The sequence below is a fragment of the Trichomonas vaginalis genome, chromosome VI (assembly GCF_026262505.1).
Source record: "Trichomonas vaginalis G3 chromosome VI, whole genome shotgun sequence".
Lineage (NCBI taxonomy): Eukaryota > Parabasalia > Trichomonadida > Trichomonadidae > Trichomonas > Trichomonas vaginalis.
Genome location: NC_067208.1, coordinates 9,877,573 through 9,891,270, shown reverse-complemented (window position 1 = coordinate 9,891,270; position 13,698 = coordinate 9,877,573). Strand labels below are relative to the sequence as shown.

Genomic DNA, 13,698 nt, shown 5'->3' with positions numbered 1-13,698 from the left:
GTCCCTTTCTCGTATGTACGTTTATTTGAGAGGAGGATTATATTTTTGAAAGGGTGAAACATTATGAATATGTTAATTATATAATAATATGTATTATTATAAAAAAGAAAAAATAAAGCACGTTAAAAGTTTTCTTTCTTGATTTTTTACAAAATCTACTTAGAATTATGCAAAATATGACTAAATAATTATAAATTTCAAGTTAAATTTTAATTTTGATAAATAATTTAAATTTCAAAATATCAAGTTCAGTTCGACTATGTATGTAGTAATTCCTCAATAAAGTGCCAAAACCCTATTAAAATATATGAACATTTTCAACATTTTAATGTTTTTATTTAAAAATTTGATGGAATATGAGCTTCAAACAATTATTATGTAAATAAAAATAATTAAATATATGTATTTATTCGTATTACAACCGTAGTAAGTCGATTCTTCCTTTCTTCTACTGAGATTTGAATTTGATTTCGAATTGTAAAGAGATTCAAAGGGAAAATACTAGCGGATAAAAACTACCTCCATGAAAGGGTCATAATGGAGTCAAGTTGTATTTTTTGATATTTTTTTGCTTTTCGAGCCTAAATAGGTAGCCAAGATAATGCCTAAAAATAAGGTTCTAAATTCTGAAGTTTACATGATCCTCTCGTGTGCACCCTTAAAAAAAACTTTAGGTGTGTTTATTGTTCTTACATTTCGCTACCATCTTCTTCCACATCGCCACCCTCGACTGATTCAGCAGCAACTTTGTTGTAGTCCTTCTAGAGGAGGTCAAGATCTTCACGAGCTTCTGGGAATTCAGCTCCTTCCATATCTTCACCGACGTACCAGAGGACAAAGGCACATTTGGCGTACATGAGGTCGAACTTGTGGTCGAGGCGAGACCAAGCTTCGGCGATGGCTGTTGTGTTAGCGAGCATGCAGGCAGCTTGCAGTACCTTTACGAGGTCGCCACCTTGGGTGATCGTTGGTGGCTGGTAGTTGATACCCATCTTGAAGCCTGTTGGGCACCAGTCGACGAACTGGATTGTGCGCTTTGTCTTGATTGTAGCGACAGCAGCAGAGACATTCTTTGGAACGACATCACCACGGTAAAGGAGTGTGTAAGCCATGTAGTTGCCGTGGCGTGGGTCGCAATTAACCATCATGTTTGCTGGCTCGAAGAGTGAGTTCGTGATTTCGGCAACAGAGAGCTGCCGGTGGTATGCCTTCTCTGCAGAAATGATGTGTGAATATGAGCAGATTGGGAAGTGGATACGAGCGTATGGGACAAGGTTTGTCTGGAACTCTGTGAAATCGACGTTGAGAACACCATCGAATCTGAGGGATGCTGTGAGGGAGGAAACATTCTGGTCTTGTTGTTGATGACTCAACTTTTGTTAATCTCGTAGGATAACTATATTTAATGATATTGTTTGCAACAACCGTAATTGTTGTAAATTGAGAATAAGATTGTAAAATTGCTAAACTAAATTCAACGACTTATTTTCCAATAGTGAACAATTTGTTCGATATAAGTATGCATGAATACTTTTCAATCTGACTTGAATTTTAGATATTTTGCATAATATATGTACTAGACGAGTTAAAATATTTAAATGTAAGAAGATCAGATAAATGAGTAGAAAATGTTTTATAAATATGATGATCAAAAACCTGTTGTAGAACTCAATTTAGCAAGAGGTTCCTATATATTTGAACTATGGGGAGCACAAGGTGGTCAAGGATGCACAGATCAAAAAAAGCTCACACAATATTATGGAGGAAGAGGGGCATTTGTTGTAGGCAAGGTACAATTTCGTTATCCTCAGCGATTATATTTATTTCTAGGTGGTAAAGGTGGTGAACCAACTCAATGTTCAACAAAATACAACGGTAAAGGCGGTTTCAACGGAGGAAGTGATGGTGGATATGAGCTGCTGATGATGATCCACCAGGTGTGCGGTGGTGCCACCGATATTCGCTTAATTAATGGCACTTCTAACAAATCTCTCTATAGTCACATTATTGTTGCAGCTGGTGGTTCAGGATCTTCATGGAACACATATGGTGCTCCAGGTGGTGATTTGACTGGATATGTACCTAAAACTGGAGAATCTAAAATTTTTGAAAAATCTGACACAAATCAAACCCATGGTTATTCACTGGGACTTGGCGAAACAGGTATTAATACAAACGTGATTCCTACATCAGGTGCTGGAGGAGGTTATTATGGTGGTAAAACTGGTAAATTAAATCCTGACCTCTATTATAGTGTTTTATATCAATCTGTCTCATCAAGTGGATCAAGTTATATCAGTTGATATAAAGGATGTAATTCAGTTGATGAAAATGGAATTCATACAAATAGTCCTAATCATTATTCAGGAATTGTCTTTTTTGATATAGTAAGATGTTCAATGGTAACCAACAATTCTTCAGTCCAGAAGATGAAATTGAAGAAGGTCACATTGGAGATGGTGCCATTCGAATTACATCATTTCCTGATATTTTTTTCATGTAACCAATTTATTTATTTTAATATTCAATTTTTATTGAATCTCTTTAACATTTTTCTCATAAGTTAATAGAAATATAAGATTAATATATAAAATTAAAAGTTAAAGCAAATTTTTATGAAATTAACATTGTAATGAAAGGTGTTATTGAGAATATAGAAATTGGTGAACACCTGATAGCTTGACATGAATTAAGAGAAGGACAATCGTTTGAAAATGCAATTTTGGGGATATCTTGTTCAAATAATTTTGGTTGGAGGCTTTCTGGAATAGAAAATGCTCCGCATTTTCTAAGCATTGGCAGCCAATGAAGGCATTGTTTCCGATAGTGATAGAATTAGATGAAGCAAGAAGATTAAGTTCAAATTTCTGCAATCACGAAATGCTTGGTAACCTATAGTTTCGATCTTGTTTCCATTGAAGAAAACTCGTTGAAGACTTGGACTTCCCATGAATGCACATCGGCCAATCTCTTTCATATCCATGGGAGCAACAAAATTTATTATTCCACTATAAGGAAGAAAAATAAAGAGCTTAGATTGATTATAGAATGTTAAAGCACTATTTTGGAACAAATAAGAACGGTCATAAGTTGAAAGTTCGATCTTTTTGAGGTAATGCATCCATAAAAGCATCCACCTTCAACTGATTCAAGTGTGCAATACATCACCATGGGAACAGAAGATAAACTGGAACATGATTCAAATGCAAAATCAAGAATTCTTCGCAAATTCTGAGGAATTATAAATCCTGTAAGTTCTGAGCAGCCTGAAAATGCATATGGACCAATCTCAGTAACACCATCATTCATTGTCAGTGTTTTAAGATTTGTGCATGAGCGACAAAGATCATTTTGGATATTACAGTTAATAGTTAAGTTAGCAATTCGTGACTGAAGAAATGCTCGACTTCCAACCAAAGTTACTGAATTTGCAAGATTTGCTGTAGTCAATCCACTTTTAAGAAATGCTGAATCTGATATTGTTTGAAGATTTTCCAATTTTGATATCCCAATATCTCCAATATTTTCACATCCTTCAAATGCAGACTTACCAATCGTTGTGATTGATGTTGGAAGAGTTATGGACTTAAGACTGCTGCATTGATAAAAACATTTCTCTGGTATGGATGAAATCATTGTTCCTTGGAAAGAAACAGTTGACAATTTCGAACAATATTGAAATGTTCACATTCCTAAACTTTTAAGCCCTGAAGGAAAAGAAATGGTTTTAATTGTTGATGAATCAAACACATAACTATCAAGAGAAATATTTTCATTGTTGTCAAAATATATATTTCTTAAATTTTTACCTGTAAAAATACCTTTACCGATGAAATTGCATTTATTGATTATTGTTAAATCTGCATTTTCTGTGACACCATAATATGAAAACAATGTTTGATTGCTATCTTTATACATAATAAACCCATCGATAAATATTTCTGGATTTAATGATATTATATTGATATTTCCAACATCGGTAAACAAACCAACTCCAATTTCCTTCAATTTTGCAGACAGAGTTAAATTCTTTAGCTTATGACAGCCTCTAAATACTTCATCTCCAAGCGTTATCAAATTTTTTGGTAAATCAATTTTGTTTAGTCGATCACAATAATAAAATGCCCAAAGCCCTATTTTGGTTACAGAATCTGGAATTTGAATTGTACTAATTGTTCCACAGAAAGCAAACATTGCTTCTGGAATCGATAACATATTACTTGGTAATATAATTTCTCGGATTTTACTTTGTGCAAAACACCATGTCTCAATATTTGTTACTTGATTACCTATGGTAACTTTTGAAAGTGAACATGTTCTGAAGGCGGATTGACCAATTTTTGTGACATAAGAAGGAACAGTATATTCTCCTGTTTTAAATGGACTGACAAAGTATATTGTAGAATTGTTATCTGAAAAAACTACTAAATCTTTAGTTTTATAATATGGATTTTCTGGATGAATTACTATCTCTTCAATTGGACAATTTTGGAAAGATGCTGCGTAGAATATTGTTTTCTTTGGAATATATATGAAGTCAATTTGAATCTGCAAATGAATCTCCACCAATATTTTCCAAATTGGATGTTGGACTTAGAACAAATCGGCTAATTGCACTATGATCGAAAGCACGATAATATGGATTAACCTGATATTCTATGTTTTTCAAAGTGTCTGGTATATCAAGTCTTGTCAGTGAAGTTGTATATCTGAAACAGCCAGCAGAAATTTTTTGACAATTAGGTGGCATATGAAAAGTTGACAATTTTTTGCAATATGCAAAGGATGCATAGTTCAAAATAAGTAGATTTGGACAGTTCCTAAAATCAGCTGTTATAAGACTAGAATTGTAAAAACAATAAATGCAGATGGATGAAATTTGACTTCCTGGCTCAAAATTGATGGATGTAATCTTATCACGGCAATAATGAATGGATTTTATCTTCTGATGAACCTCCTTTGATGCTTGTGCAATAAGATGGGAAAACATAATCACCTTTGAGATCAGAAGGAACGCTAGTGAGTGCACCATCATCTCTGAAATATACACCATATTTATCTAATAAGAATAATGAAAATAGAATTAAATTAATGACAGCTTATAAAATTAAAACATTTTGACACTTTTCTTTCATAAAAATTTTAAGAGTATATGATTGGCTCGATTTCAATATCAGCTACCTATCGAATGTGTGCACATTGATTAATGTAATATTTGTTTGTTTAACTAATTTGAGTTTTTCTCATTTGACATTGATTGAAGAGATTGTCATTATGATGGGTTTTGCTCTCTTTAGATAATTTTTATCTCAATTTAAATAAAACAAGCAAATTAAAGAGTATCAAAAAATAGCAGTTTTCATGCACTTTTTGAATTTCAATTCTTAAAAATTGAAAATGTATATTGAATTCAAGAGAATTAGATAATTATAAATAATCATGATAAAAAATTTATTATAAAAACAAAAATAATTAAAACAAACCGAGTGAGTTCATGGAGAGAACAAGTAAGGCAGAATTAGATTATCTTCTCTTTTGACCTGTTTCTTCAAGTGGTCAAAGCCATCGTTGTTTGTTCGCATGATGTCTTTGCATGTGTTTGATGGAGAATAAATCGCTTGTGTTCCACAGAATGTTGGATAGTTGTATGAGAATGTGACAACAACATTAGTGTCCGTGTTGAATGATGGAGAAAATTTACTGAAATCTCGTTCTCCACAATAATAAACAACACGAAGAGGAGTGTTTATGAATGATGATGCACCAATATATTTAGTATCTCTATTGATCAAAATTGACTTTCCAATGTTCGTTCCATAGAATGAGTAGTTACCAAAATATACAACATTCTTAGGAATATCTCTGATAAGATGACAGTTCTTGAATGATTCATCTCCTATGTAAGATACTTTGTATGGAATGATATATGAGAGACTAACACAATCTCTGAATGCATAATCTGAAATGTTGACAATGTTGTTGTTTATATTCAATGAACTTAGAGAAGAACATCCATCGAACAAACCAACTGGGATTTGATGTGTAACTTGTCGCTTTTGTCATTCTCTTAGACATATAATAAGATGGAATAGATGAAGAGATCATATTTGGAAGATTAACACTTTTGAGTTTTGTGCATCCTTTGAATACAAATGATGATAAGCGAACATTTGTATTAAGTGAAAATGATTGAAGATTTGTACATCCTTCAAATACGTTGTTACCAATTGATGTTGCACCATTGACATTGATACTGTTTAAGTTTGTGCATCCTTTGAATGCATTGTTTGAGATTGTCATTGGTGAGTTCACATTGAATGATGAAATTCTTGAGTTGAGAAATGCAGAATCATCAATCAGTAAAACTGTTGTTCCTGTTCCGAAGTTGATTGATGTCATCGGAATAGATGAAAATGCATTTGATACGATCTTACTAATTGCAAGATTACTTGCAATATTAACTGTTGAAAATTGATGGTGCACCACCAAACAATCTCTTGCCCTAACTTGGGTACGGCGGCACTGCGTTCCACCTTACCCAAGTTAACGGTTTGACACTTTACAAAACCGGTAACGTATATTTTACAACACAACCATAACACCAACTTAACCTTAAATATTTACAAAACCATCTGATACTAAACGACTTCACTAACGACTTCACTAACGACTCACTACCGTCCTCACTAAATAAAAATAACCTTATTTTTATTTTTTTAAATTTTTATTTCATTACAAAGACATGTCCGACTACATTTACTATGACTCTTTCCAGAACGTTTCCGTGAACTATTCAAAACTCAAGTAAAACTGAGAAACATGCATATTTAACAAGAACAGACCCATTGACGATGAAAGAAACCCTGAATATATTACAATCCCATATGACGCAAAGTTCATTGCATACATTCCTTATGGTCGCAGAGGAACGAAAACTATTTCAACAATGACGAAAAATTATTTCTGGAGCGATGAAAAGAAATTGCCTTATCTACATAAATGCATACTTAAATAAAGCTACATATTGTACAAAGAAGGTTGGAGTCCCTTTCTCGTATGTACGTTTATTTGAGAGGAGGATTATATTTTTGAAAGGGTGAAACATTATGAATATGTTAATTATATAATAATATGTATTATTATAAAAAAGAAAAATAAAGCACGTTAAAAGTTTTCTTTCTTGATTTTTTACAAAATCTACTTAGAATTATGCAAAATATGACTAAATAATTATAAATTTCAAGTTAAATTTTAATTTTGATAAATAATTTAAATTTCAAAATATCAAGTTCAGTTCGACTATGTATGTAGTAATTCCTCAATAAAGTGCCAAAACCCTATTAAAATATATGAACATTTTCAACATTTTAATGTTTTTATTTAAAAATTTGATGGAATATGAGCTTCAAACAATTATTATGTAAATAAAAATAATTAAATATATGTATTTATTCGTATTACAACCGTAGTAAGTCGATTCTTCCTTTCTTCTACTGAGATTTGAATTTGATTTCGAATTGTAAAGAGATTCAAAGGGAAAATACTAGCGGATAAAAACTACCTCCATGAAAGGGTCATAATGGAGTCAAGTTGTATTTTTTGATATTTTTTTGCTTTTCGAGCCTAAATAGGTAGCCAAGATAATGCCTAAAAATAAGGTTCTAAATTCTGAAGTTTACATGATCCTCTCGTGTGCACCCTTAAAAAAAACTTTAGGTGTGTTTATTGTTCTTACATTTCGCTACCATCTTCTTCCACATCGCCACCCTCGACTGATTCAGCAGCAACTTTGTTGTAGTCCTTCTAGAGGAGGTCAAGATCTTCACGAGCTTCTGGGAATTCAGCTCCTTCCATATCTTCACCGACGTACCAGAGGACAAAGGCACATTTGGCGTACATGAGGTCGAACTTGTGGTCGAGGCGAGACCAAGCTTCGGCGATGGCTGTTGTGTTAGCGAGCATGCAGGCAGCTTGCAGTACCTTTACGAGGTCGCCACCTTGGGTGATCGTTGGTGGCTGGTAGTTGATACCCATCTTGAAGCCTGTTGGGCACCAGTCGACGAACTGGATTGTGCGCTTTGTCTTGATTGTAGCGACAGCAGCAGAGACATTCTTTGGAACGACATCACCACGGTAAAGGAGTGTGTAAGCCATGTAGTTGCCGTGGCGTGGGTCGCAATTAACCATCATGTTTGCTGGCTCGAAGAGTGAGTTCGTGATTTCGGCAACAGAGAGCTGCCGGTGGTATGCCTTCTCTGCAGAAATGATGTGTGAATATGAGCAGATTGGGAAGTGGATACGAGCGTATGGGACAAGGTTTGTCTGGAACTCTGTGAAATCGACGTTGAGAACACCATCGAATCTGAGGGATGCTGTGAGGGAGGAAACATTCTGGTCTTGTTGTTGATGACTCAACTTTTGTTAATCTCGTAGGATAACTATATTTAATGATATTGTTTGCAACAACCGTAATTGTTGTAAATTGAGAATAAGATTGTAAAATTGCTAAACTAAATTCAACGACTTATTTTCCAATAGTGAACAATTTGTTCGATATAAGTATGCATGAATACTTTTCAATCTGACTTGAATTTTAGATATTTTGCATAATATATGTACTAGACGAGTTAAAATATTTAAATGTAAGAAGATCAGATAAATGAGTAGAAAATGTTTTATAAATATGATGATCAAAAACCTGTTGTAGAACTCAATTTAGCAAGAGGTTCCTATATATTTGAACTATGGGGAGCACAAGGTGGTCAAGGATGCACAGATCAAAAAAAGCTCACACAATTTATGGAGGAGAGGCATTTGTTGTAGGCAAGGTACAATTTCGTTATCCTCAGCGATTATATTTATTTCTAGGTGGTAAAGGTGGTGAACCAACTCAATGTTCAACAAAATACAACGGTAAAGGCGGTTTCAACGGAGGAAGTGATGGTGGATATGAGCTGCGTGATGATGATCCACCAGGTGGTGGCGGTGGTGCCACCGATATTCGCTTAATTAATGGCACTTCTAACAAATCTCTCTATAGTCACATTATTGTTGCAGCTGGTGGTTCAGGATCTTCATGGAACACATATGGTGCTCCAGGTGGTGATTTGACTGGATATGTACCTAAAACTGGAGAATCTAAAATTTTTGAAAAATCTGACACAAATCAAACCCATGGTTATTCACTGGGACTTGGCGAAACAGGTATTAATACAAACGTGATTCCTACATCAGGTGCTGGAGGAGGTTATTATGGTGGTAAAACTGGTAAATTAAATCCTGACCTCTATTATAGTGTTTTATATCAATCTGTCTCATCAAGTGGATCAAGTTATATCAGTGGATATAAAGGATGTAATTCAGTTGATGAAAATGGAATTCATACAAATAGTCCTAATCATTATTCAGGAATTGTCTTTTTTGATATAGTAAGATGTTCAATGGTAACCAACAATTCTTCAGTCCAGAAGATGAAATTGAAGAAGGTCACATTGGAGATGGTGCCATTCGAATTACATCATTTCCTGATATTTTTTTCATGTAACCAATTTATTTATTTTAATATTCAATTTTTATTGAATCTCTTTAACATTTTTCTCATAAGTTAAATAGAAATATAAGATTAATATATAAAATTAAAAAGTAAAAGCAAATTTTTATGAAATTAACATTGTAATGAAAGGTGTTATTGAGAATATAGAAATTGGTGAACACCTGATAGCTTGACATGAATTAAGAGAAGGACAATCGTTTGAAAATGCAATTTTGGGGATATCTTGTTCAATAAATTTTGGTTGGAGGCTTTCTGGAATAGAAAATGCTCCGCATTTTCTAAGCATTGGGCAGCCAATGAAGGCATTGTTTCCGATAGTGATAGAATTAGATGAAGCAAAGAAGATTAAGTTCAAATTTCTGCAATCACGAAATGCTTGGTAACCTATAGTTTCGATCTTGTTTCCATTGAAGAAAACTCGTTGAAGACTTGGACTTCCCATGAATGCACATCGGCCAATCTCTTTCATATCCATGGGAGCAACAAAATTTATTATTCCACTATAAGGAAGAAAAATAATGAGCTTAGATTGATTATAGAATGTTAAAGCACTATTTTGGAACAAATAAGAACGGTCATAAGTTGAAAGTTCGATCTTTTTGAGGTTAATGCATCCATAAAAGCATCCACCTTCAACTGATTCAAGTGTGCAATACATCACCATGCGAACAGAAGATAAACTGGAACATGATTCAAATGCAAAATCAAGAATTCTTCGCAAATTCTGAGGAATTATAAATCCTGTAAGTTCTGAGCAGCCTGAAAATGCATATGGACCAATCTCAGTAACACCATCATTCATTGTCAGTGTTTTAAGATTTGTGCATGAGCGACAAAGATCATTTTGGATATTACAGTTAATAGTTAAGTTAGCAATTCGTGACTGAAGAAATGCTCGACTTCCAACCAAAGTTACTGAATTTGCAAGATTTGCTGTAGTCAATCCACTTTTAAGAAATGCTGAATCTGATATTGTTTGAAGATTTTCCAATTTTGATATCCCAATATCTCCAATATTTTCACATCCTTCAAATGCAGACTTACCAATCGTTGTGATTGATGTTGGAAGAGTTATGGACTTAAGACTGCTGCATTGATAAAAACATTTCTCTGGTATGGATGAAATCATTGTTCCTTGGAAAGAAACAGTTGACAATTTCGAACAATATTGAAATGTTCCAATTCCTAAACTTTTAAGCCCTGAAGGAAAAGAAATGGTTTTAATTGTTGATGAATCAAACACATAACTATCAAGAGAAATATTTTCATTGTTGTCAAAATATATATTTCTTAAATTTTTACCTGTAAAAATACCTTTACCGATGAAATTGCATTTATTGATTATTGTTAAATCTGCATTTTCTGTGACACCATAATATGAAAACAATGTTTGATTGCTATCTTTATACATAATAAACCCATCGATAAATATTTCTGGATTTAATGATATTATATTGATATTTCCAACATCGGTAAACAAACCAACTCCAATTTCCTTCAATTTTGCAGACAGAGTTAAATTCTTTAGCTTATGACAGCCTCTAAATACTTCATCTCCAAGCGTTATCAAATTTTTTGGTAAATCAATTTTGTTTAGTCGATCACAATAATAAAATGCCCAAAGCCCTATTTTGGTTACAGAATCTGGAATTTGAATTGTACTAATTGTTCCACAGAAAGCAAACATTGCTTCTGGAATCGATAACATATTACTTGGTAATATAATTTCTCGGATTTTACTTTGTGCAAAACACCATGTCTCAATATTTGTTACTTGATTACCTATGGTAACTTTTGAAAGTGAACATGTTCTGAAGGCGGATTGACCAATTTTTGTGACATAAGAAGGAACAGTATATTCTCCTGTTTTAAATGGACTGACAAAGTATATTGTAGAATTGTTATCTGAAAAAACTACTAAATCTTTAGTTTTATAATATGGATTTTCTGGATGAATTACTATCTCTTCAATTGGACAATTTTGGAAAGATGCTGCGTAGAATATTGTTTTCTTTGGAATATATATTGAAGTCAATTTTGAATCTGCAAATGAATCTCCACCAATATTTTCCAAATTGGATGTTGGACTTAGAACAAATCGGCTAATTGCACTATGATCGAAAGCACGATAATATGGATTAACCTGATATTCTATTGTTTTCAAAGTGTCTGGTATATCAAGTCTTGTCAGTGAAGTTGTATATCTGAAACAGCCAGCAGAAATTTTTTGACAATTAGGTGGCATATGAAAAGTTGACAATTTTTTGCAATATGCAAAGGATGCATAGTTCAAAATAAGTAGATTTGGACAGTTCCTAAAATCAGCTGTTATAAGACTAGAATTGTAAAAACAATAAATGCAGATGGATGAAATTTGACTTCCTGGCTCAAAATTGATGGATGTAATCTTATCACGGCAATAATAGAATGGAGTTTTATCTTCTGATGAACCTCCTTTGATGCTTGTGCAATAAGATGGAAAAACATAATCACCTTTGAGATCAGAAGGAACGCTAGTGAGTGCACCATCATCTCTGAAATATACACCATATTTATCTAATAAGAATAATGAAAATAGAATTAAATTAATGACAGCTTATAAAATTAAAACATTTTGACACTTTTCTTTCATAAAAATTTTAAGAGTATATGATTGGCTCGATTTCAATATCAGCTACCTATCGAATGTGTGCACATTGATTAATGTAATATTTGTTTGTTTAACTAATTTGAGTTTTTCTCATTTGACATTGATTGAAGAGATTGTCATTATGATGGGTTTTGCTCTCTTTAGATAATTTTTATCTCAATTTAAATAAACAAGCAAATTAAAGAGTATCAAAAAATAGCAGTTTTCATGCACTTTTTGAATTTCAATTCTTAAAAATTGAAAATGGTATATTGAATTCAAGAGAATTAGATAATTATAAATAATCATGATAAAAAATTTATTATAAAAACAAAAATAATTAAAACAAACCGAGTGAGTTCATGGAGAGAACAAGTAAGGCAGAATTAGATTTCATCTTCTCTTTGACCTGTTTCTTCAAGTGGTCAAAGCCATCGTTGTTTGTTCGCATGATGTCTTTGCATGTGTTTGATGGAAGATAAATCGCTTGTGTTCCACAGAATGTTGGATAGTTGTATGAGAATGTGACAACAACATTAGTGTCCGTGTTGAATGATGGAGAAAATTTACTGAAATCTCGTTCTCCACAATAATAAACAACACGAAGAGGAGTGTTTATGAATGATGATGCACCAATATATTTAGTATCTCTATTGATCAAAATTGACTTTCCAATGTTCGTTCCATAGAATGAGTAGTTACCAAAATATACAACATTCTTAGGAATATCTCTGATAAGATGACAGTTCTTGAATGATTCATCTCCTATGTAAGATACTGTGTATGGAATGATATATGAGAGACTAACACAATCTCTGAATGCATAATCTGAAATGTTGACAATGTTGTTGTTTATATTCAATGAACTTAGAGAAGAACATCCATCGAACAAACCAACTGGGATTGATGTGTAACTTGTCGCTTTTGTCATTCTCTTAGACATATAATAAGATGGAATAGATGAAGAGATCATATTTGGAAGATTAACACTTTTGAGTTTTGTGCATCCTTTGAATACAAATGATGATAAGCGAACATTTGTATTAAGTGAAAATGATTGAAGATTTGTACATCCTTCAAATACGTTGTTACCAATTGATGTTGCACCATTGACATTGATACTGTTTAAGTTTGTGCATCCTTTGAATGCATTGTTTGAGATTGTCATTGGTGAGTTCACATTGAATGATGAAATTCTTGAGTTGAGAAATGCAGAATCATCAATCAGTAAAACTGTTGTTCCTGTTCCGAAGTTGATTGATGTCATCGGAATAGATGAAAATGCATTTGATACGATCTTACTAATTGCAAGATTACTTGCAATATTAACTGTTGAAATTGATGGTGCACCACCAAAACAGTTATTGCTGATTTCTCGAAATGAGTCTGGAACATTGTATGTAGTTAATGATGTGCATCCAATAAATGCTGTTGAACTAAGTGATGTCAATCGTGAATTAGATTCAAATACTAAGTTTGATAATGATTGATATCCACTGAATGCACCTGCACCAAT

At 33.1% G+C, this 13,698-nt stretch overlaps 4 protein-coding genes and 1 pseudogene across 5 annotated transcripts, besides 2 other annotated features; 1 reads left to right on the top strand and 4 right to left on the bottom strand.

Moving 5' to 3' along the window:
- Nucleotides 1-10: 10 nt before the first annotated feature.
- Nucleotides 11-657: a mobile genetic element.
- Nucleotides 658-761: 104 nt separating this feature from the next.
- On the bottom strand, nucleotides 762-1,373 carry TVAGG3_0837150 (structural constituent of cytoskeleton; the record flags this gene model as incomplete). The annotated part of the gene is made up of 1 exon (XM_001301146.2): nucleotides 762-1,373. The coding sequence occupies one exon, from the start codon at nucleotides 1,371-1,373 to the stop codon at nucleotides 762-764; it is 612 nt and encodes a 203-aa protein (XP_001301147.2).
- A 5,680-nt stretch (nucleotides 1,374-7,053) lies between these two features.
- Nucleotides 7,054-7,699: a mobile genetic element.
- A 104-nt stretch (nucleotides 7,700-7,803) lies between these two features.
- Nucleotides 7,804-8,415, bottom strand: TVAGG3_0837130 (structural constituent of cytoskeleton; the record flags this gene model as incomplete). The annotated part of the gene is made up of 1 exon (XM_051248748.1): nucleotides 7,804-8,415. The coding sequence occupies one exon, from the start codon at nucleotides 8,413-8,415 to the stop codon at nucleotides 7,804-7,806; it is 612 nt and encodes a 203-aa protein (XP_051084223.1).
- A 255-nt stretch (nucleotides 8,416-8,670) lies between these two features.
- TVAGG3_0837120 lies at nucleotides 8,671-9,608 on the top strand (annotated as a pseudogene). Its single transcript has one exon. A coding segment is annotated over exon 1 (938 nt).
- Nucleotides 9,609-9,652: 44 nt separating this feature from the next.
- Nucleotides 9,653-12,158, bottom strand: TVAGG3_0837110 (antigen BSP-related family; the record flags this gene model as incomplete). The annotated part of the gene is made up of 1 exon (XM_001301144.2): nucleotides 9,657-11,798. The coding sequence occupies one exon, from the start codon at nucleotides 11,796-11,798 to the stop codon at nucleotides 9,657-9,659; it is 2,142 nt and encodes a 713-aa protein (XP_001301145.1).
- A 364-nt stretch (nucleotides 12,159-12,522) lies between these two features.
- Nucleotides 12,523-13,449, bottom strand: TVAGG3_0837100 (leucine-rich repeats (6 copies)-containing protein; the record flags this gene model as incomplete). The annotated part of the gene is made up of 1 exon (XM_001301143.1): nucleotides 12,523-13,449. The coding sequence occupies one exon, from the start codon at nucleotides 13,447-13,449 to the stop codon at nucleotides 12,523-12,525; it is 927 nt and encodes a 308-aa protein (XP_001301144.1).
- Between the last annotated feature and the right edge of the window lie 249 nt (nucleotides 13,450-13,698).